Source organism: Ambystoma mexicanum, chromosome 6p (genome assembly GCF_040938575.1).
Source record: "Ambystoma mexicanum isolate Mex_15411 chromosome 6p, UKY_AmexF1_1, whole genome shotgun sequence".
Taxonomy (NCBI): Eukaryota; Metazoa; Chordata; class Amphibia; order Caudata; family Ambystomatidae; genus Ambystoma; species Ambystoma mexicanum.
Window position 1 is genome coordinate 595,864,304 of NC_090935.1, and position 22,382 is coordinate 595,886,685.

The window sequence follows — 22,382 nt, forward strand, 5'->3', positions numbered from 1 at the left end:
GGGACCTCCGTTCGAGCCTCTGCACTCGGCCCCGTTGAAGTTTCTATCGTGGAAAACAGCTTTTCTTGTGGCCATCACCTCCGCACGACGAGTGGGAGAGATCCAGGCCCTTTCCTGCAAGGCCCCGCACTTGACTTTCCACGACACGAGGGTAGTGCTCAGGACGCACCCCTCCTTCATGCCCAAGGTGCCGTCGGACTTCCATCTCAACGAACCCTTGGTGTTGCCTGTGTTCTTCCCGTCGCCTTCGTCGCCGGCTGAGAGGACTTTGCACTCGCTGGACGTGGCTAGAGCGCTGAAGTTCTATGTAGACCGCACGAAGTGTTTTCGGAAGACGTCACAACTCTTTGTGAACTTTGGACCTGTCAATCAGGGGAAGGCTCTCTCGAAGGCTTCCATTTCCAGATGGCTCTCCGGCTGTATCATGTACTGTCACCGGTTGGCAAACCGACCGCTGCCTGGCCGTCCGAGAGCCCATTCCACCAAAGCGATCGCAGCTACCACGGCGTTCCTATCTGGTGTGCCCCTGCTGGACATATGCAGGGCTGCTACGTGGAGGTCGACGCACACCTTCACGAAATTCTACTGCGTCGACCGGGATTCCAGGGAGGAGTCCAGGGTCGGCCAAGCAGTGCTGCGCAACCTGTTCGCCTGAGGTGAGCCTGGTGAGGAGGTAAGATGCTTAATGTTGAGTTGATGTGATGCTTAATGTTGAGCCTTTGCCACCTCCCGTGGTTGTGCATGTGTGTACTGCTATGTATTCTTTATTCATGAGCATGTGAATCCATGCCAGACCCCATGCTGGAGAAGGAACAAGTTACTTACCTGTAACTGTTGTTCTCCAGCATGGGTCTGGCATGGATTCACATGCGAACCCTCCCGCCTACCCCTCTGCGGCTCTTCACTTGGTCATACTGCCACTTCACGTGCTTCCAAATCTGAAGATGGCTGCAAGAGGCGGTGCTTAGGTAGAGGGCAGTCATTGGCTGTGGTCAGTATGAAGCAGAGACCAGTGATTGGTTATTACTACGAAAGACAGATCAGAAACCAAACTGATACTGGTTTTTTCTTTACCGAGGATTTCCAGCCTGACGACGGGGAATATTCATGAGCATGTGAATCCATGCCAGACCCATGCTGGAGAACAACAGTTACAGGTAAGTAACTTGTTCCTTATCTTCTAAATATTACCCCTGCAATCAGCACACAACCATCAGGTATTCTAAATTCCCAAAAGCCCACAAGGGATTTTAGAAATATGAATACATGTATATTTATGGGAATCCCAAATGTCCAATGTCACATGCCTGTTTTTTGTGTAGAACCAGTTGTCTTTGCGTCAAAAGTAGCTCACGGCATAGTCTGTGAAGTTAACGAAGCTCACAATTTTTTGATCCCTGGGACCCCAAGAACCAAATGTTAGCTTATCTTTCTCGTTGCAAAAACTGAGTTGAGTCGGGATTTAAAGGAACCTTTTAAAAGTTTGCAGTGCTTTGGCAGGTAGTTTAACCTAGATGGGTTGCCTTAGTCAAGCAAGGACATAACTGATGCCAGATCTAGAACACTTCTTTGGGGAATGCATAGAAAGTGAGGACTATTCCTAACAGTTTTAAGGATGTAGGACTGATCCATGCTCAAAATAACTGAACGCACAGGCTTTGTGTCTGAGGAGTGGAAGTGAACGTTTGGGGAGATTCCTAGAACCAGAGTCCGTGGAAGAGGTAGGCATGTCCTGCCAGCCCCCCCGGATTGGCATGCATCATTGCAGATTTTAAAACTGGCAGCCAACAGTAGGATTTTTGGTAGACATATCAACTTTGTATGGAGAGTACTGAATAATTTAGGTGGCAGGGTTTCTTTGTGTTTAGGGATGTTTAATACATTTTAGTAGGGGGTTACCCCCAAATCCAGGGGGAGGAAAAGACCGAATGCACAATTTTGGCCCGATTCATGGAATGTTTTAAAAGTGACTGTGCACTGCAGACACAAACTCTGATTAATGGAACTGTGAAAGTGTATTTTTGCAGGGCAAAGTCAAATCAAAGTTCTTTTTGAACTTCAAAAATGACTTTGCACTGCTAAAATGCACTTTGCACAGTTACATAAATCATGTGTCGGCAGTGCAAAGTCCCTTTGAACTGTGCAAAAGATTCCATGAATCGGGCCCTTGATGTGCATTCGGCCTGATAAAGATCAAAGCCCATAATGCCGAACAAGGGGTGTCCCGCGCTCCCCTAGTTCGGTATTATGGGACTGCTGCGGTGTCCCCCTGCATACATTAAAAGGCCAGCGAGGGACAAACTAGCAAAATCCCAACAGCTCGAATTACTTAAGGCGCTTAAGTGCGCCTCGCAATTTTGTAATTCAAGCTTTTGGGATTTGATTTTATAACTCAGATCCTTTTACTAGCACAGGTAATCAAAATCCATAATTGTTGCTGGCGCAAACATGTTGGTGGAGCAGTCAACAGATTGGTATCTCTTGGGATACTGGAGCGGCTAGATGGAGTAAATGCAGGCCAAGATCATTACGGTCAGATTTTAAAATCTCAACCATGTATACAATAAATCAATGACATTGTTTCAAAAGGAATAGTCCGGAATGAATTTGTAGGCCATGGCCCCACTGTGCACGAGATGGCGATGAACACCACACTAAGTTGTAGATTATTTGATTTTGTTTTATTAATCAGTGGCTGAACATTGACCACGTGTGCAGTTAGCAAGGGGCCCATAGATGAGCTTGGACCTGCCACTTAATGATGGAAAGAACTGTCTGTTTTTCACAAGGCATTCTAAATTCTCTGTGCTAATGGTCTGCAGTTGATGCTTGTAAGTGTTATTTGTGAGGAATTGATTGTGGACAATTGTGCACAACATCTGCATTACCACTTTCTCTGCAATATTTGGAAATTGTGCATGACAGCAAGACTTCATCTACCAGAAGCAGCTGAAAAGTCTTCTGTAGTATGAATTTGAGGCATTTATAATTGCGCACAAGACTAACTTAATCGTATAGCAGTGCAGATGGTATGTAAAGATGCAGAGCAAACCAACATTATAAGGGACCTTTTTTTTTTTAAAAAAGTAGACTTATTTGAAGCCCCCAAAAGGGGCAGCTTCTATTTAAAAAGAAAAATGTTCAGGGCTCTTTGAAACTGATGGATAGATTCAAAGGCTCTGATTTTTCCAGGGATACTACTCTACAATTTAGGGCCATAGATGGCAAACCTGTCTCCCTTTCACTCGGCAAGATCGAGGCACTTTCAACAGCAGTTGGTCCCAGAGCATAGCGTGTTAGGTGGTTGATGCGTTTATCCCCCAAGATATGAAGGGGTGGAACCCTTCAAGCTGAGACAAGCCATTTTTCTATCTAACACTGCCAACCAGTGGAGGGTCCGGCGGGCAGTCGGCACATGGGCAGACTTCTGCAATCGACAAACTAATATTATGGCAGCGTTCTGTGCCCTTTGTAATCACTGACGCTGTTTAGCCAGAATAGCGAGACAGCTGTTCCAGTAGTCCAGATGTGAATTGACTAAGGCTGAGTTCGAAATTGAGGGGAGTTGGGAGCTATTTAGCTCCTGCTTCTAGCCTAGTAGAGCCTGGTTAGCTTGAAACCAACTGCTACCAGCTGCTACATTTGGCTCCCCAGATAATTGGTGCCTTGCAAATAACGTAGTACACATTTAAACCTAATGAATCATGAATAGTGGACAAAAGGCTAGTGAGTGCATCTCATGTGGAGGTTTGAATCGAGGTGCACTGAGTACTTTCTCCCTAGTTTCCCAGCAGTAGCTCCTGCCTACTGGGTGATGCACGACACCCAGGAGCTAGTTTTAGCCCCGGCTCATCGAACCCTGCTAAGGAACCCACCAACGGCATGATCGTCTGGAATAAACAGCAGAACTTGTAACATGCACAGAGAGTGGAACACTGCCTGAACCTTGGCACTAACTTGGCTTTCGCTGCCAAGGTTATCCTGCCAGATACACAATTTTAGAGGCTCATTTTAATTCATCCCCTAAAAAAACATGGGTTTTGGGTACGCTTCCCTGCAACAAGATGTTTCGGTCCAAACAAGGCAACGTCAGTCTTAGCCGGCTTAGGTTCGAACTGATTTTGCGACATCCAAAGGCAAACTTTGTCAAGACACTGTTTGACGCTGAGGAATGATTCATGAGCATTCCATATTTTGATGAACACCTGGGTGTCATCGGAATGAAAATGAATCCGAGACTCCTCGGGATGTCCAATGTCCACAGGTAAAGATTAAAGAACGGGTGGCAGGGATGATCCCTGTGATATGAACAGAGTTGGAGAGGAAAAAAAACCTTTTTAACCGGGTTGCATCGGACTGAAGGAAATTAACCGAACCATGTCCTGGCATGTTTCGGAGACCATACCAATTTCTTGAAGGGTGGCTAAGCAGGATCAGATGGCCAACCATCTCAAAAGCGGCAGAGAAATCCAGTATGACCAGTAATGAGAGATCGCCTCTGTCCGTGGCCTCTGGCAAATCATCCTGCACTGCCAGCAGAGCAGGCTTACTCCCAATATTTGGTCATAAAATCCCTGTGATTTGTACGAGAATAATGGGAAAGTTGTCCTGTGGCTCGTCTACGCAGGTGTGCACCCTCTGGGGCTTTGACAGTTTTTTTTATTTCTCCAGATTGGGGTTTTCTATCTCAAAAAGACGGTATGCATCTTTGCAGGTTCTAACAAACATTCTGTTTTAAATTTAAAAAAATAGCTTTCTTGTGTTGCCCTAATGGGTAATCTCTATGGTTTGACACATTGTTCCTTGCTCGGTTTGTAGTTTTAAATTCTTTTCATGTGGAGAGTTAGCACTGCATTACATTGTTCCTCGTCATATTACATGCATATTTCCCTCATTCCATTCCATGCATATTTGAAGAATATTCTGCCTTCCTCCAGGGAATAAATTATCTTTTGTCTATCCTTTTTCTGTTCAACTCAAAAGGGCCTTCCACCCATAGCCTCGCCCTATTTTTTTGTTATAGAATTCTCATGTTCTCTTTGGGCTGGGCCCCAGTGATATTTCTTGCAGTGTCAATGCTGTAGTGACCTTGTAAGTTCTAGGTAGATCTCACATAATATATTCATGTTAAGAACCTACACCACTATACAGCATTGGTCCTGTGATGGGGAGGATCTCATTGGAAAACAAAGCCCGTCTGCAGCAGGGCCCGGAAGCTTGCAAATCTCCCCCGAGTATCTGGGATGAGCGAGTCAATTAGTCTCTTTGGGGGACCCCAATGCTGCACTTGTGACCAATTTCTGATCTAGTTTAGCGTCTGGATAGCGTGCCCAGTACAAACGTGCTTCAAAAAGCCAAACATTTCTCACTAATCACCATACTCCTCCTTGACCAATGTTAAGGAAAACGGGTGGTTAAGAGCCTGTTGGCGGATGGCTTGTTTTCTTTTATGGTTGTTTACTTTTTTTGTTTCTATAGCACCTTACGCCAATGCACTTTTTAAAAATGAATTGGTACAGTATCTGTAATAATATATAACAGAATACAATAGAAAGACAAGCGAACAAAACAGCACCACCAAAGAGAATTGTTTGATCCAGACAACGGTGAGGGTGAAAGATAAAAACAAGCCACTCCAAACAGTAATAATATGAACTTAATAACAGTCTACAAGTCTCACAAATTAGGCCCATCCTGATCTTGTATTATTTTGGGACAGCAGTTGTTGGGGACATTGCACCTGGGTGCAGATAGTTCACAGCCACAGATTTACCACCCTGACCTGCGTGCCAAAGTCCTTAGGCCGTGATAGCTGTGGCACCTCAGCAGACACACTGCTCTAGTGCCAGAAGGAGGCCAAACCAATCAGCCTACTCCCCAGTTATGCGCAGGTGCCTCCAACCCAGCATCAAGCTGTCACTGGCACCCCAGTTCTCCCCATAAACGAGAACTGCTCTACCCAGCCTCCCAATCCACACATGGGTAACACTTCCAGGTGGACTCCTGCAGGCCCCTGCTCTTCACTCCACAGTCCAGCGAGTCCTCTGCCGAGATGACCACTGCCAAAGACACCAGACTTATATGGTGATGGGCAATCCCAGACCTAATCGCCCCTGCTCCAGCCACCCAGCAGGGAAAAGATCAGAAAGATGGGCTGTGGATTTGGTAAAGAACAGTCATCACTTATTCCCAGAGCCCAACCAGACTCTGGATGTTTAATTGGGTGTGCCTGGAACAGAGCCACAAAGGGTGAATTGACACAAGGTATTGCAGATTTATCGAAAGCCATTCAGCCAGTCTAGAATCAAAAAGTAGGGATGGTTTTTTTAATCACTTTGCTTCCTGGTGACAAAGGTTTTGTGCAAATGAAAGTTAGTGTTGGACCTGAAGAGATGGAACATGTTCATCACATGAGAACAGGGGTGCCTAAAAAGGCACTGAGAATTGATTACCCCTCACTACTTCGGCTCTAGGAAGAGACTGGACAGTTATGGTCACACACAAAAAAAACATACAATTCAACATATTACGAACACTCAAACAGTGCATGATCTTCATAAATCAAAAATGGCAAAATTAGCCCAAAACACAAGGATGAATGAAATCAAATTTTAATCGTAAATATTAAACTAAAAACAATTCATACATCAATGTATCAAAAGAGGCATAAAAAGCTATGTCTAACTCCTGCAAAAGAAAAAGGCTTAGAAAAAAGCAGAAAAAAGAGGGAGGAATGGGTAAATCAATCAACCCTATAACCCTAAAAAAATATTACAAAAAACAATGCCTGAATTTAGACATTATTTGAGATGTGAGGTGTTGACATGTTTCGGCCAATTGGTGGATTAGACATTTTCTCAAGTGTCCATACAAAGGTAGGTATTATGGCCATCTTCAGGACAGATGATTTCTTCAAGATAAGCCTTATGTATGACGTAAATGAGACATCATGGATCTAAAAAGATGTATACACAATTGGTTACCTTGTGAAACAAGAACAGAAGGAAATACCAGCTGTTTAACAAGTTAATTATTACACCAAATAAGCCTGTTGGTCATCAACGAAACATTACATTGTGGTGTTAACGATGAAAAAATGTAAACCAAAATGTTGGTTATATTCAAATAAGGACAAACAATTTTTACATAAACTAGACAAATGACATGACATGGTGTGACACATGATAACGTGCAGTCTCTTACTTGTTCGAGTGTGATAAAAACGGTGGAAAACTCAACCGTTTTGCTGGATACAGAACTTGCGTCTGGAAGCACGGTGGCTAAAAGGATCATGAGTTCTGTGGCAAGGAACACCTTGTCCTATTCGCCAGCGAGAACTAAATCTGAATACAGAATGGTTGTTTGATTAGTAACCTAATAGTTGATTGATTCGTTAAAAAATATACTACCGTGGTCTGTATTACTTACACCCGGTTAATGCATCGCCCTAAGTATTGGGGAAGTTAGAAATGCATCGATGTGCACAAAACAAGCTCATGAGATAAATTATATTTAGAGATTAACTCAAAATTTCATAAGACAAACTTACTATTTGTTTTGAGGTATTGGCGCTATTTGATGAATGCTGGTAGTTCGATACTACGATACCAGGCACAGGTGCGGGTAATAGGGAGCCCCGAACAGCTGTTTAATTGTCAGGGGATCCTTTTTCGTTCAAGGCTGTGAAGAGACGAGGCAGAGCATTTTCTGACGGCGTGGTGCTCGGTCAACACTGGCATTTTGGGCAGTCATGCCTGGAATAGATTTCTGTATATATTTTTGACTGACTAACCTTGAGGTTAGACGTTGGGTTAAAAGAGAACATAAAAAGCAATTTGGGGTTGACAAGTTTATTAACTAGTTATGAATCCTTGAGGAGGCACCTTAACTCTGTAAGCCTTAAACATGTCCTAGCAGAGAGTGGTGCCTTGATTGGGAAAACTACTTGGGTGGATTTTGGTGAATTCGTTAACCCGTTTTCTGTAAAATAGAGTTGGAAAAGGTTGACAGTTTACTCAATAGAAAGAAGCAATTCAGGCTTTTTCTTCAATGTAGTCTTCTTGATCCAGAAAGTATTTAGGATAAGTTTCACTTCATCTGCTACAACAAGAGGAATTCAATTGTTTTCAATCATCTAGAGTTCCCTGGTCCAACACAGTCTCCTCTAGGCTTTATGTAGAGGATTCTCGGGTACTGAGGGTAACTTGGGGGTATTTGAGGGAAGTGAGCAAGAAGGACCGGATCATTCACATCGTGTCTTGTTTTTCATCCCTGCTGATTCCTGATCAAAGGAAGATGCTGCTGAGTGAGTTTTATTTTACCCAATTCCCCTTTCCCCTCAGGGTTGTTCCGAACACAGCTGTGAAGACTTTGGTTGAGAGCGAAATGTTTCTGTGCGTCTGTGGGGTTCAGCAGCTCCCAAGGAACTTCTGAGAAAAGACCCGACACCTGGATGACTTGCTTGTCCCGGGGAATCATTTCTGTAAGCAGACATATCAGTATGGTGGTCTACATCTTAAAAAAGCATGGTCTGGGTGATTCCAAGATGGCGACTCAAAGGGTGCGAACGTGAGCTGGGCGTTTCCACAAGCTGGGCCTTGTACCATCAGCCCGAAAACCCTGTAATAAGTAGCACAGATGCGATGTTACACCCTGATAAGCTACACTCCTTGAAGGAAGTGGGAGCAAAGGCACTCTGGACGCCGGCATATGGCAAGAGGACTGGAGGCTCCAGGGCAAAGAGACGGTAGGTGCGGCATTGGCTGAGGCGAATGCAGTGGCCCCGTTACTGAAGGCCCTCCTGCCGGAGAAAACCTACAGAGAGCTGCCGGCCATTCCGTATAGGATATGGCTGGCTTTTGGCACCTGGGAAGCGCAGAAGCTATATAGAAAGGGCCAGGGCTGGTGACTGGTGTTGGTCCTGGAAAGATGGGTTTCTGGCATGGACAGGCTGGAGTCCATGAAAAGTGGCATCCTGTGTTTGGCTTTGAAAGGAAGACGTTCACTTCTTCTGCATGTCGGACGGATGAAAAGTTGGATCAGCTGTCGAATTTAGCGTACAATCTGGATATTCAATTTGAAAACTTGGAAAACAGATCCCGTAGATCAACATCTCAGAGGGGTCCCTGAATCCGTTCTGGATAAAGATCTTAATAACACGGTTAAACTTTGCTTTGGGGAACTGATGAAAGAACTGCCGGTTGATGAAATTCTTATCAATCTTATCCACAGAGTAGGACCGAAGGGAATGGAACCTGGGGCCCAAACGAGGCAGCTCAAATCCCATTTCTAATGGATTCTTTCCGTCCACAGGTTCGTCATCTAGGATAGCCTAGCCACAGCATAGCTGTTCTTCAGAAACTTTTCAGGGGGGCAGTGCGTGGCTCAGCATCGGCTCCTTTCGATACCTCTACACACGCCGGACAGGACTTCGGTGCCAGTATATATTACTGCAACACGCCCAGTGACCTCTGTTCCTTTTTCTGCGCACTCTGTTCACTTCAGGAACACGCTAGTCAAACGTTTTTGAATTTCTACACTATGCCCAACCCTGCAAAGGCTTTGGCTTTCAATTTGTGTGCGGCTTGCAGCTTGTATCAGATCCGCACTGGATTTGTCTTTTGCTTGGGTGAGGAGCACGACACTCAGGATTGCGGGTCATGCCAGTCCATGCATCGGAAGGCCCTCGAGGAAGGGACGGCAAAGATCTTCACGTATGTCCACAAGGCGATGGCTGAAGTTGCGCAGTCTCGTTCAGGGTTGCACAGTGCGGCATGAACATCTGAGTAGAGGTCGCCCCCACCCAAGGAAAAAGGACAAGAAGCTGCACTGCAAGAGGTTCCACTCCCCAAGCAGATCCTCACACTAGCATTCTTCTTCCTCTTCTAAAAAGAAGAGCCACTGCACCTGAGAATCTCAAGAGAAGGCGGCTCAGGTAGGCGTTCTGACCCAATTCTCCACCCGGAGGAATGGAACAGTCAATTTCGCCAAGGTTCCAGCAGCTTTGACCTTTGCACCATTGTCTCCGGCGATGTTGCTGATGGCCTCTTCAGACTGCTCCCACTGGATCTTCTGGGACCAGCAGGGTACCCCCTGGGCATCCCTCCCGCACACCTACGAGCTTGTGCATAGACCCAAAGGAAGAGTTCTATGTGGAAGGCAAAGCGTCTCTGGGGCTGATGTTCACGAGGCCAATGATCCGGACACCTCCCCTGAACTGAATATTTTTCCAGCCCCGAGAATCTTTTCAGAAACTGATGGCTAAGGTGGCTAATAACTTAGGTTTATCTGCTCCATGCAGGTCCAATATTCAATTCAAATTGATTGACATCCTGGTGAAAGGCCGCAAGAGGGAAACCATCTACCATTCAACATAGCAGTTGAAGCCCCTGTGCTAGGTGTGGGTGAGTTCCACACCTGCTGTTAACATGGAGTTGGCTAGCAAGAATCATTCTGCCCCCTTTTTATTTGGCCCGCTTGTCCATCCGTACCTCCCCCGAGACCCTAGAGGCATTGTGACTGCAAAAATGAAGCCATCCAGATTTCCTTCTCTCCTCTGAGAGCACAGTGGTACAGGCTGCGACAGCGAACCTGAATGATCCCGATTTCCTACTCTTTCTCCCCCCTCCCACCCCCCACCTGATGGGTAGAGTAAGAGGCTGGATTCCTGGGGGAAGAAAGCTTTTGCATCGGGCAGCCTCTACCTTTGTCAAGTAACACCTTTTTGTACACTGGCCAAGTTTGTTCGTTCTTTGGTCTGCAGTGGCCACTGCAGATGATCACATCCTTGAGGGAGAGGGACTGGAAGGTTTCCTGTCTGTGGTCAGTGATGGCAAGGAAGTGTGAGAAACCAGAAGGTGTCTCACCCACTAGTCCCCGGGGATCTGTCATCTAGGTGGCCAGGACATGGCCATCGCTTTTGGATCCAGTTCCTGGAGTGGAGCAGTGCGGGAAGATCACCTGGGTGAGGGGTTTTGCGGGAGTGGGACACCGGATGGTGAGATGCGGAATCCCCTTCCTTGTAACACCTTTACCCCATCCTTCCACGTAGGATATTTAGGAACTCAATCTCCTTCCCCCTTTACAACATACACTTTCTCACAGACAGCCCGCTATGAGAGAAAACAGACTAATACCCGAGTGGTATACCCGATGTGTCCCAATACGATGGTCAGGCAAGGTCAAGCTGTTACTCCGCATCACACACACCTGACTTCCATTACACTTCCCCACACAGATAAAAGGCGGAGCAAGAGGGCACACTCTGAGCGAGGCAAAGCACATGAGGAAGCAGGAGTTTTGGGACGGCAGCTGAACGAGAGGAGAAAGACTGCAAAACAGGAGGAGTTTGCAAGGAGGGAAATTCCCTTGACCTTTCCGACAAGAAACCGTTACTTTAAAGAACCCTCGAGATTGGAAAGCATATGACCAGGCTGAAAAATCCTGTATTGTCTGAAATACCCCAGGCCCTCCCACATCACTAATCAAGGCGGGGAGAAGCAGCATCTGCCGTGGTACTGTACTTGGCTGCAAGATCAAAACAGCGTTGGTGAAATCATCACCACCGATGAGTTGGGGAGAGACCGGTCTGTGTTGAAGCCAAGGTTGCAAGCAGCAACATTGTATGGTGATCGCTGTAACGAACATTGCTTGAAGCGCGTGTGATAACCGACGTGAGTAATGTTGAGCTGCAAGTGAGTGAATTTTGAAACCAAGATATGATACCTTTGACAGAGTTGTCCGGCACCACGTGTGTGCTTATTCGATGGCCTCTATAAGGTATCCAGCTTGGAGGTGGCAAAAGTGAAAGAGAGGCAAAGAATTGTGAATCTAGGTGGTCCTGCGACGGGTAAAGCAAAATCATGTGCACAATCGAAAGTCTTCGATGGTGACCGTCAACGCTTATGGCAAAGTAGATAAATTTGTCTGAGCCCGGCAGAGGGGCATCCGGGGTGAACAGTGAATCACCCGAGAAATTGGATATATTGAAAATCCTGAAAACATTGTGTTAAAGTGGATCTGAGCCCGGCGAAGGGGGAACAGAGGTGAATAGTAAATCACTTAAGAAAATTGTGTACATGTGAAATAAAATAAGGAAAGGAATTTTATTGGTTGTTTGTTGCATCAGGCCATCTGAAAGAAGAGACTTTAAATGGCAAAAGAACTTTGGCACAGAAGGCCATGATGTTAGTTTTGAACTGCACCCTCATGCTAGAGAAGCCAGAGACTATGCTAAGTTGGAGTGAGCTACCTTGTCCCGTGCTGAAAACTTGGGGAAGGGAAGCCTATGGCTTGAATATCCAGACAGGATTTCTTGAACACTTTTCTTTTACGTAACATAGTTTCCCACACTATTTATGTTTAAAGGTAAGGATTGGCAATAGGTTTCGTAGTATCAGCCCTCTTTTTATTTTTGACAAGACACCACTAGGACTGCGTTTATTATTTGATAGTTGTAGCTTGCTTCCATCTTTAGAATTACGATTAGATGGGTCTTTTTCAAACCCAATTGAAGTTCAATAAGCACCCATGAAGTGTGGTCACTTGTCTGTCTTACTGTTGATACCATGGCTTCCTTACAGAAGCCTTGCATCAGATTTCACAGTCTGAACTAGGACATGGCTGATTGTGTCGGCAGATCCATGGCCACAAGGACCGTGGTAATGTCCAGGCTAAACTTTTGGACGTGCCTTTCTATGGACAGAACCTGCTGGGGCTAAAGCGGATGATTACACCCCCCCCCCCCCCCCAGAAGTTCCAGTAACCAAACGTTATAGCAAGGTCCTTGGGTCTGGCTGTACAAAAGCATGCTGTGCCTTCTGCAAGGGGTTGTGGGGCTTTGTCTATTAGATGCCGATGTCCTGCAGGGTTGAGGCCAGTAAGCTCCGGGAAGACTAAGGCAGGCGATTGCCAAGTGGAAGGTGTATAGGTACCCACAAAGGAGGAGCGGCAGTGGCCACTGTCCCCAGAGTGCCACAAGTTACAAAACCTCAGACTTTCTAACATGAATACCCTGTGTTGGCTAGCTCTCCCTGTTCAGCTTGGAATGGTACAAGACCACATCCGATGATTGGGCCTTGCAGGTCATGCAACGGGGCTACTGTCTCACCTGTTGCAGAACTTCACTTGTGAGACGCTCAGCCCCTCCCAAGCATTGACGCACCGTTTCAGGTCCCCTCCCATGCCACTCTAGTAGGAGGCCGAATCACTCAATTCACCCACGCATGGAAGTGTATAACTTCAGACAAGTGGGTGTTGTCCACCGTGACAGGAGGATACTGCATCAGATCGCCCGCCACGATAGAAGAAAATGACAGTAGAAGAAAAAGCTATACTGCTGGAGGAAATAAAGGTGCTGCTCGAGAAAGACACCATAGAAATTGTCCCGGCAAACCAGGTAATCAAGGGTATTTATTAAACTTACTTCCTTATGCCAAAACGGACCTCACCATGCGCCCAGTACTAGATTTCCGTCCTGCAAACAAATGTCAAAACACAAAGGTTTTGCATGACCACGCTCCAGGAGGTGATTCCACTCCTGCAACGGGGATAATACATGGCGACATTGGACATGAAAGATGCATACGATCATTTTTCAATGCACCCTGCTCACAGAAAATACCTGCGTTTCAAGATGGCGGGAGTACACTACCAGTTAAAAGTACTCCCATTCGGCATTAAGTGTTCACAAAGGTGCTTGCAGTAGTGGCAGCACACCTGCGCAGAAAGTCCACCCCGGCATACCCTGATCTAGACGACTGGTTAATCACTGGGGAATCTCCTCAAATTTACAAGTTAAATACGCAAAAGACAATAAACCTACTCTTCAATCTGAGTTTCTCCAACTAGAAAAAAACAAGTCTAGTCCCCAGCCAGATAAAACAGTTTATGGGGGCTGTCCTAAACACAAAAGAGGAGCTGGCATTCCCCTCAAAGGAGAGAGTACAAAATGTGCTGTTACAGGTGCCTACAATACAAGTTTGGTTGCCAGATAACGGTACGCAAAGCAGTGTGCTTGCTAGGGATGATGTAGGAGGCCTTTCATTTGGTTCATAACGCGCGCCTGCGCATGCGTCAATGCTGGAGTGGTTAGCGAAACAGTGGTCTCAGGCAAGCGGACAGTGCAACGATCTAGTGGTTGTTTCGCTAGTCCTGGTTCAGGCTCTTCGCTGGTGGTCCAAGGACAACCTGTTAAAAGGAAAACATTTTCACGCTCCACCAGCTCAAGTGATCCGAACTACAGACGCCTCACTCGTTTGGGGGGGCACCCTTCCTCCACACAGCCCACGAACAGCAGACGCACGCTACTGCCCAGAGGCATATCCACTTCCTGGCAGTCCTCAAGGCTCTTCAGGCCTTTCAGCAACATCTCCGGGGTCAGATGGTGCAGGTCCTCACAGACAGCACCACGGCCATGCTCTGTCTGATCAAGCAGGGAGACGCACACTCTAAATCTGTCCAATCTATCCCAGAAAATATGTAAGTGGGCACTCAAGCAGAACATGTTTTCTAACATCCCAACATGTTCCAGGGGAACTCGATTCTCTGGCAGACTCTTTAAGCAGACACCCTCTACCAGAAGACGAGTGGCAACTCGACAGGGATATCCTAAACAGGATATCCTCACTATGGGGTCACCCCCACTATACTTGTATGACACAAAGCTAAACGCCAAATGCCCAGACTTCGCGTCCAGGTTTCCCCTACCAGGGTCCAGGGGGGAACGCCCTGTGAATGAACTGGTCAGGGAAATTTGCTTACGAGTTATCCCCCCCCCCCAAGCACCCCCCCCTCACACCACTCCCCCCCCCCGACACCACTCCAGAGCAGGATAGTGCACAAGATGCACCTGGAACAAGTAACCCTGATCCTATGTGGGCGAGACAGCCTTAGTTTCCACAACTTCTCAAACTGGCGATTAGGGGTGTCACGGTATTAGTTTTATGACGGTACGATCACCTTCTTGCCAAATGACGGTATATCATGGTTATCGCGGTATAGCAGGTGGAGTTAACTAATAACAAATATTTTCTAAAAGGTCATAAATTGACAGATTTATCACCACAAACAAAACCAGGCACCCAGGGCCAGAATTGGGCTTTTCAACATACTTTCCACTGAAATGCCTGGCTTCCACCAAACACACGTTTGGAGAGGAGGAGAGGGGGGGAGCCCTGCTGCAACTGGCAAAGCAAACTGAATAGCTTTTCTTAAGTGGTCATTTAGGCTTTATGCTCTCCCACTGGCTACTGGTGAAGATGAACACACACGCGCACTCTCTTTACGTTACAGCCTTTAGTTTACTTGCGGGCCAAAAGGTGTTCAGTAATCACTGACGTGTTACCCTTTGGTATGGCAGCAGGGAATACCCACAGAGATGATTGAATTTTGCAGTATGACTTATTATATGTAAATTCAATGATAGAACCTGAGAAATACCCCATTGCCATATTTTTAGAGAACATTATCCATTATAAATATATAAACCCCAAAGCCGCCAACCCAAAGTAGACCCTTTTCCTTCTTGGCACTGAATCTATTCTTCCTATTGCTAACATATTGATTTTGTGTCAGGCACGTGTGGTTTATGGAATGGCATTAAAAACTGCTCCAACTGAAACTACTTGGCAGACGGCACATCCAACAGTGCAAGACCAAGACTGCGCAGCACTTGCTTACTGCAGCCTTTCCAAATCAGATTGAAAAGCACACTTTACGGTATGAACGGTATAACGGTATAAACAATGTGACGGTTATTATTGTTCACTTAAGTGGTTCACGGTATCTAACGGTATACCGTTATACCGTTACATCCCTACTGGCGATGTGCAACTCAATCAAGCTCCCGTGCCCATAAAACATGTTAACACAGCACAAGGGGGCATCCCTCCACCCACAATCAATTAACTTGGCAGCTTGGCTCCTGAAGTCATAGTTTGGCCACTTAAACCTTCCACAAAGGTGTATGGATATCTTTAAAGAGGCACAAAATTCCAACCCCAGACACTGCTAGTTTAATAAATGGAGATGATTTGTGATATGGTGCACATCACAATCACTAAGCCCATTAGAATGTTCTCCAGCTAACATTCTACACTAAATACTGTACATACTAGACTCCGGCCTAGTATTTAATTCCTTGAAGGTGTATCTGGCGGCCCGGTCGGTTTACACCACTTCACAAAACAAGGTGTCCTGGTGGAAAGTCCCCGTCATTAAGGCATTCATGGAAGGGGTAAAGAGGCTATACCCCCCCCGCACCCCAAATGTCCAACCCTTCCCCATATTGGGATCTCAATGTAGTGCTCTCAAAGCTCATGGGGCCACCCTTTGAGCCTGTGTACAAGGCCAGCCTAAAGCATCTTACCTATAAAACTGCATTCCTGGTAGCTATCGCCTCCATAAGAAGAGTCAGTGAGCTACAGGCTTTGTCTGTACAAGACCCATTTTTTATTATACACAAGGACAAGATTTTACTGTGAACACCACCTAGGTTCTTCTCAAAGAAGTTCCATGTAAACCAATCCATAGAACTTCCCACCTTCTTTCAGAATCCAACACTCAGAGGGCGGTCTTGTACTATGTGAACAAAACCCCTAAGGAAAACAGACCAACTCTTTGTTTCCATAGCGCCTGGTAGAGAAGGCGATCACATATCAAAAGCGCCATCTCCCGATGGATAGTCAAATGCATACAACTCTATTCCCTATCCATGAAAGTTCTATATTTCACCCCAAGGGCACACTCTACCAGAGGTACAGGGGCTACCTTAGCTTTCATTGCAAACGTCCCTCTGGACACCATCTGCAAGGCTGCTGCTTGAAGTTCCATCCATATGTTCACACAGCATTATGTATTGACACACACTCTAAAGCAGATTCACAGGTGGGACAAGTGGTCCTAAAACCTATTTGCCGCTGTACCTTCTATCTTCCCACTGCCTTCTCCAGTTACTGCTTGCTGATCTATGCAGAGAATCTGATCTAAGCAGATCTGCAAGCTCCAGAAGGGATACATTACTCACCGTAATTGTATTTCCGGTGCTTGTATCTGCTAAGATTCACATGCACCCCTTCCTCCCCTACTGGAGTAGAAGGCGCATAGATCTTTTCTTGGTTATCACTGTTTCCGCTTTATCATATCTGTCCTCATGCTACACTTCATGCAACCTCATGTCGAAAACAATCTATCTGAGGGAAGTATATGCGTGAAAGTCCATGGGTACAGTACACGTCACACTAGGGATAGTATTACTAAACATGTCCTATCGGACTATGCAGAGCATGTGAATCCAAGCAGATACGAACACCAGAAATATGATTACACTGAATAATGTATCCCATATTTATTGGTTTGACACCATCATATTGGTTATAAAAAAAAAAAAAAAAAAGGTTCAAAAATGTTCATACCTTCAGGGTTGAGAGCAGGAAACTTCTCCATCCAAGCAATTTCACGTTGTTGTAAACGGTTTTTATACATTCCCACCTCCATCTCTTTTCAGTACAATATACTTCAATTGGGCAGTCAAATGCTCATGTTCAACAAAGTGTGCTGCTACTAGTGGTTTGTCCAGCTCAACTTAACCTTCCGTTTGGTCAGTCCAACATAAAAAAAAGAAGTGTGACAAGGTCATTTCAAACCATGAATCGCATTTGAAGAATTGCATCTTAGTCTCTGAGCTAAATTGATTTGCCTTAATTGGATAATTAATTGCATCGCCTTGCATGATATGTCAACATATCAGCAATATCATACAAGGGGAAAGTGCCTTTTATTCTAGTTGAGTGGCCTGTTAAAAATTTCACACATTTTGCTTTAACCAAAGCATTTGAAACTGAGCTAAGTTTCCTGTAAGCAAATGTTTATTTTAAGTGACAGTGCCGCTGTATTAAAAAAAGTGAATTCCTGCTGGTTAACAAGGTTATGGATTGCTACAGGTTTCGTTTGGATTAGCCTAGTAGCCTTTCGTCCGGTCTTTCAATCAACAGACTATTAGGTTAGCTGTTTTGTTTTTAAAATAATTTTGACAGTGGGTTATCGTCTACCACTTTGAAGTATAATCAAGTTCTCTAAAATGGCTAATCATCAGTCAATGTGAAAATGAGCATGTTACAAAATACTGTAAATATTCTTATTGAGATCTGCTGCCGACATGTCTTTGTAAAGACTTCTCATGTGTGAAACAGAGGCACTGCTGATATGACCACAATGGGGAGTTCATATGTCAAACCCAATTTCTATCAGCAACCATTGAAATGCAATGATGTTACAAGCTCCATCTACAATGTGGTAGAAAGAGAATCCCATCTAGCTAGGTGGCCAGGGCCTCTTCTAAGACTTTGCTCCTATTGTTACCCGCCCTGATATGCTCCGAGATGCAATATAGTTAATCACTTCAAAGATATGCATGCTAATAATATCAGGTTTATTTTATGTTGGATTCCTTCCTCTTCCAAAAACTGTAATAGCTGTTGTTATTGGCATATTGAATGCTACTCTGTTTATAAGTCTGTGAAGGATGGATGGTTGAGTCAGTCTCTCCAGATTTTAAACTTTTAGGATATAGTAACATCTCTGTATAAAATAAATCTAGAATGAACCTAACTCTTAGTGTGGTGTTTCTTGACAGATTGGTGAAAGAAAAGTCCATGTATGAAAAAGAAGCGAAACAACAAGAAGAAAAAGTTGAAAAACTTAAAGCTGAAGGCGGCGATGAGTATGTTATTAAAAAACAGGTACTGTTTGGTCAGCTCAGGTTTTGAGACTGTCTGAAGCATAGCAATTTAACAAGAACATGTATATCTTCGTCTGCACAGCTTTTCAAGTATTATCAAGAGTTTCATGAACTTTGAATTGTGGGGTGATGTCTTCCAGAGCTGGTTGACCATGAAAGAGATCATGAACAGTCAAAAGTTCGAAGTATGCTCAGAGATTCAGGATTCTGTAATGAATGTAGTAGCATATACCAGTTATGCATTTGTCCTTACAGAAGAGCATAGAAGGGGAAAATATTGTGAACTAGCGCAAAGGCTATGGGTGCCGGGATTAGGACATTGCCCAATAAAACAAACTCAGGAGTAAGAAGTAGTGTTAGTGTCTGTGTAATAATTGATGCAGTTGTCTCAGTCATAGCTAATGTCGCATTTAGCACTTTTTGCACTAAGCACTTTATTTTGCTTGTAGTACTTTTTTTGTGACAGCATTTCCATTATTGAATGGAATTTAAGAATATGAGATGGATATGCATGACCTTCATTAATACTTGGTCAAGAAATGTATGAATCAAATTTTCATTGTTTGTGTTAATGTGGTTTGACGTAATAATTGTCTTTGTATCAGTATCAATTGACAAATTTTAATGTTGATATTTTGTCTGCATTACGTAATTTTACAGTGTTTTTGATAAATATTAAAATATGAAAATATGAAGTTGTTATGACTGGGCCTCTTATCTGTCCACCTCAATCCTACGATTTGAGTACTTAAACTAATCCACTACTCTTCCATGTGACCCCCGTTCGCAGCTTTAAATGAACCACCCCTTCAAGCTGAGCTGTTAGAAGATAAAGACGAAAGGGATGATATGATAGGTTATTTATAACATGCTTAATGCCCAGAGGTTTCTAAGCGCGGACCTGGGGATCGAACTTGTGTTGCTCTGCGTCGTCTTGCTTCCAAGGCGAGCACGTTGCCCCTGAGCTACCCTCCCGAGATAAAATGTTGAAGCATTGCAAGGCAGTTGTCAAAGTAGAGTTGGGGATTTCAAAATCCAATTTGAACCATTGATCGCCTGTCAAACTATGTGCAAAGAAGCCTAAAAAGCTTTAAAACATTCCCTTGCAGTTGCTCACCTGTGGGCTTAATTGTACTATAGAGCATGTAATGGCAGAGCCCAAGATAATGCTGTCAACGGAACCTTTCATACAAGGGGAAAATTGGAGTCGCATAGACTATGACTCGGTGAATGTAAATGAATGGATGTGTTAAGGGCTTCTTAATTTCGCTGAGACTGGAGAGTGATCATTACCCACAACCCCTAGATTTAGAGCTGAAGCTCAGTGCTCGATTACTACTGAATCATAGCAGAGTCCCCTTACTTAGCACAAACAATAGCGTTTGTATAAGGTGTGCTTGATTAAATGGAGGTTTTGAGTAGGATGCATTTTGCATTACTACCTTTGCTTGAAGAGTTTCTAGATGCAGAAAACAATGCCCCTACCATCGGACACATTTTATATTAAGAAATGTCTGCTTAAATAAGCAGCATATCCTGAAACTGTGTAAGGATGTAGCAAACAGAAGCAACATGGCTTAATACAGAATGTAATATATCAAATGAAGAATTGCGGAACTTAGTGAAGGCCATGTTGACTGGTGATGTAATTGAAATTGTGCAAGCCCATTCAAAATTCAAAAGGTCGATGAGGGCTATAGAGATCCCAAGCAAGGGATCTCTAGCAGTTGCTCAAGGAAGCGTCCATCATAAAGAAGTGGAGAGTTCTGCAATATCGTGACACTGGGATTGCCAAGAGAAGGTGGTCCCTTCACAATGACGGCTGCTAAAACTGAATGGTTCAAACACTTAACCTCCAAAGAGAAGATCGTGAATGCCTGCAGGCTGTTGGAGGGCATTTAAATCTTGTGTCTGAGATACTTTCTAATGATGGGGGAATGCTTGAAATAAGTTGAATGAAGGTTCAGCAGCCAATTCTGAGAAGACCTGATTGGTTCCCAGCAGAACTTTGTAGAGCAGACGCACATATTTGAGCCCCACCTCTCCTCTTTACTGCTATATGTAAATTGGGAAGGACCTTACACATAGAAAATGGCCAACGTTGGACAAATAGCTGGGGGAATTCCCAGTAAAATATCAACCCACTTCCTTGTTCGGCATTCAGGATAAAACTTTTCAGATAACCTTTTGGGATTGGAAAGTTGGGTGGAGGATAACATAATCTATTATCAAAAGGAATGCTTCCAGATAAATTGAAGAGGACCTCTATTCCTGAGTGAAGAAGAGAAGACCAGTGTGTATCCTACAACCCTCTGTTCTACAAGAGTACCAATTTCGATTGGGTAACAGTGATAATGTATATAAATATCAAAGTGCTATATAAATATTGAATTGTATATCAATTAAATAATAAAAGAATTAACTCCAGTAACTTGATCCACTTTCCCTAAATGATGTGAGGATCATCCTATTTGCAGATGTGATCCTCATTTACAAAACAGCCGCTGAAGAATAAAGTTTGCCAAAGGGATTGAAATAAACTATAACAAGACTAAAATAATGGTCTGTGACGGAAGGAAAAAGTATGTAAAGAAGTTGAATCTTCCAATGCCTAGGTAGAAGATTGAATGAGTGCCTTACTTGCACTTCTTGACGATTACATTTAGTAATAATGGGACCTGGATTAGAAATGGCAAGGAACAGTTACACAGTGAGCAATGTTACATGTACCTGTGGGATTAATGTAATTTGTCCAGTTTACAGGGTATTTTAGATGTAAAATCAACACAAAGCATTGTCGGGTGGAAATTTGGGGCTGCTGTCAGATATTTCAAGGGCAGAAAATGTTCTTCAAAGGCTTTTTCGTGTAGGCAAAAATGCCTATAATGTGTTGATGCAACACAACCACTACTGTACTGCATTTGGAACAATACACATTTAGAAACATACAGTGTAGGTTTGTTAGACGTCTTGGTGGGCTAAAATGGTTAGTCTCGAACACGAGTACAACATGTAAGAACAAGGCATTTGTGTAGAGAAATTGGTAGAGAAAACCTGTGGACGCACCCTTAAACCATCAATGACTGGAGGTTAAAGAAGTGTTTAATAACCATGTTCTCATGAAAATTTGTGCTAAATGTCATAGGATTCCACTAGACCAGAATACTTTTTACACAAAACAGAAGTTGGTGATGAAAAACTCTAGACTTGATACAACTATGCAAAGTGTGTGGATTTAGTTGTGCTTAGGTATCCTACAAGTGGCTTCATTTGCAAATCATTCAAATCTAGGAAACCGTGACCATTGCCCTTTCTGGGTAAATTTGCAAAGAGTTGCTGCAATACTTCCTGTTCATATGCCCTAATGATGTCGGGAGATCTAAACTACAGAATTGACTGTGTGAATCCACCGGGAAGTACGGTGCTATGCCAATATTCGCCCATGCTTTAGGCCACAGTTCATAAATGTCCTTGGATAAAATACAAAAGTTATTTAGCTTAACTTGTAACCTGGTTTCAGAATGCACTTGTGTCAGGAACCCTTTATTTTTTAACTTGGTCCAAAGCTTGCCCCTGTTCATGTATCAAATGCTGTAGTGAAATCAACAAACTGGTTATATAGTAGTGGTTTGTCCTTCTGCAAGGC

General features: G+C 44.2%; 1 protein-coding gene across 1 annotated transcript in view; it reads left to right on the forward strand.

Moving 5' to 3' along the window:
* The window catches only part of TBCA (tubulin folding cofactor A), a 533,913-nt gene that overhangs the window by 279,194 nt on the left and 232,337 nt on the right, over positions 1 to 22,382 (forward strand). The window contains exon 2 of the mRNA XM_069627425.1: positions 18,632 to 18,737. Coding sequence (XP_069483526.1) covers positions 18,632 to 18,737 — 106 coding nt within the window. The remainder of the gene's footprint in view (positions 1 to 18,631; positions 18,738 to 22,382) is intronic.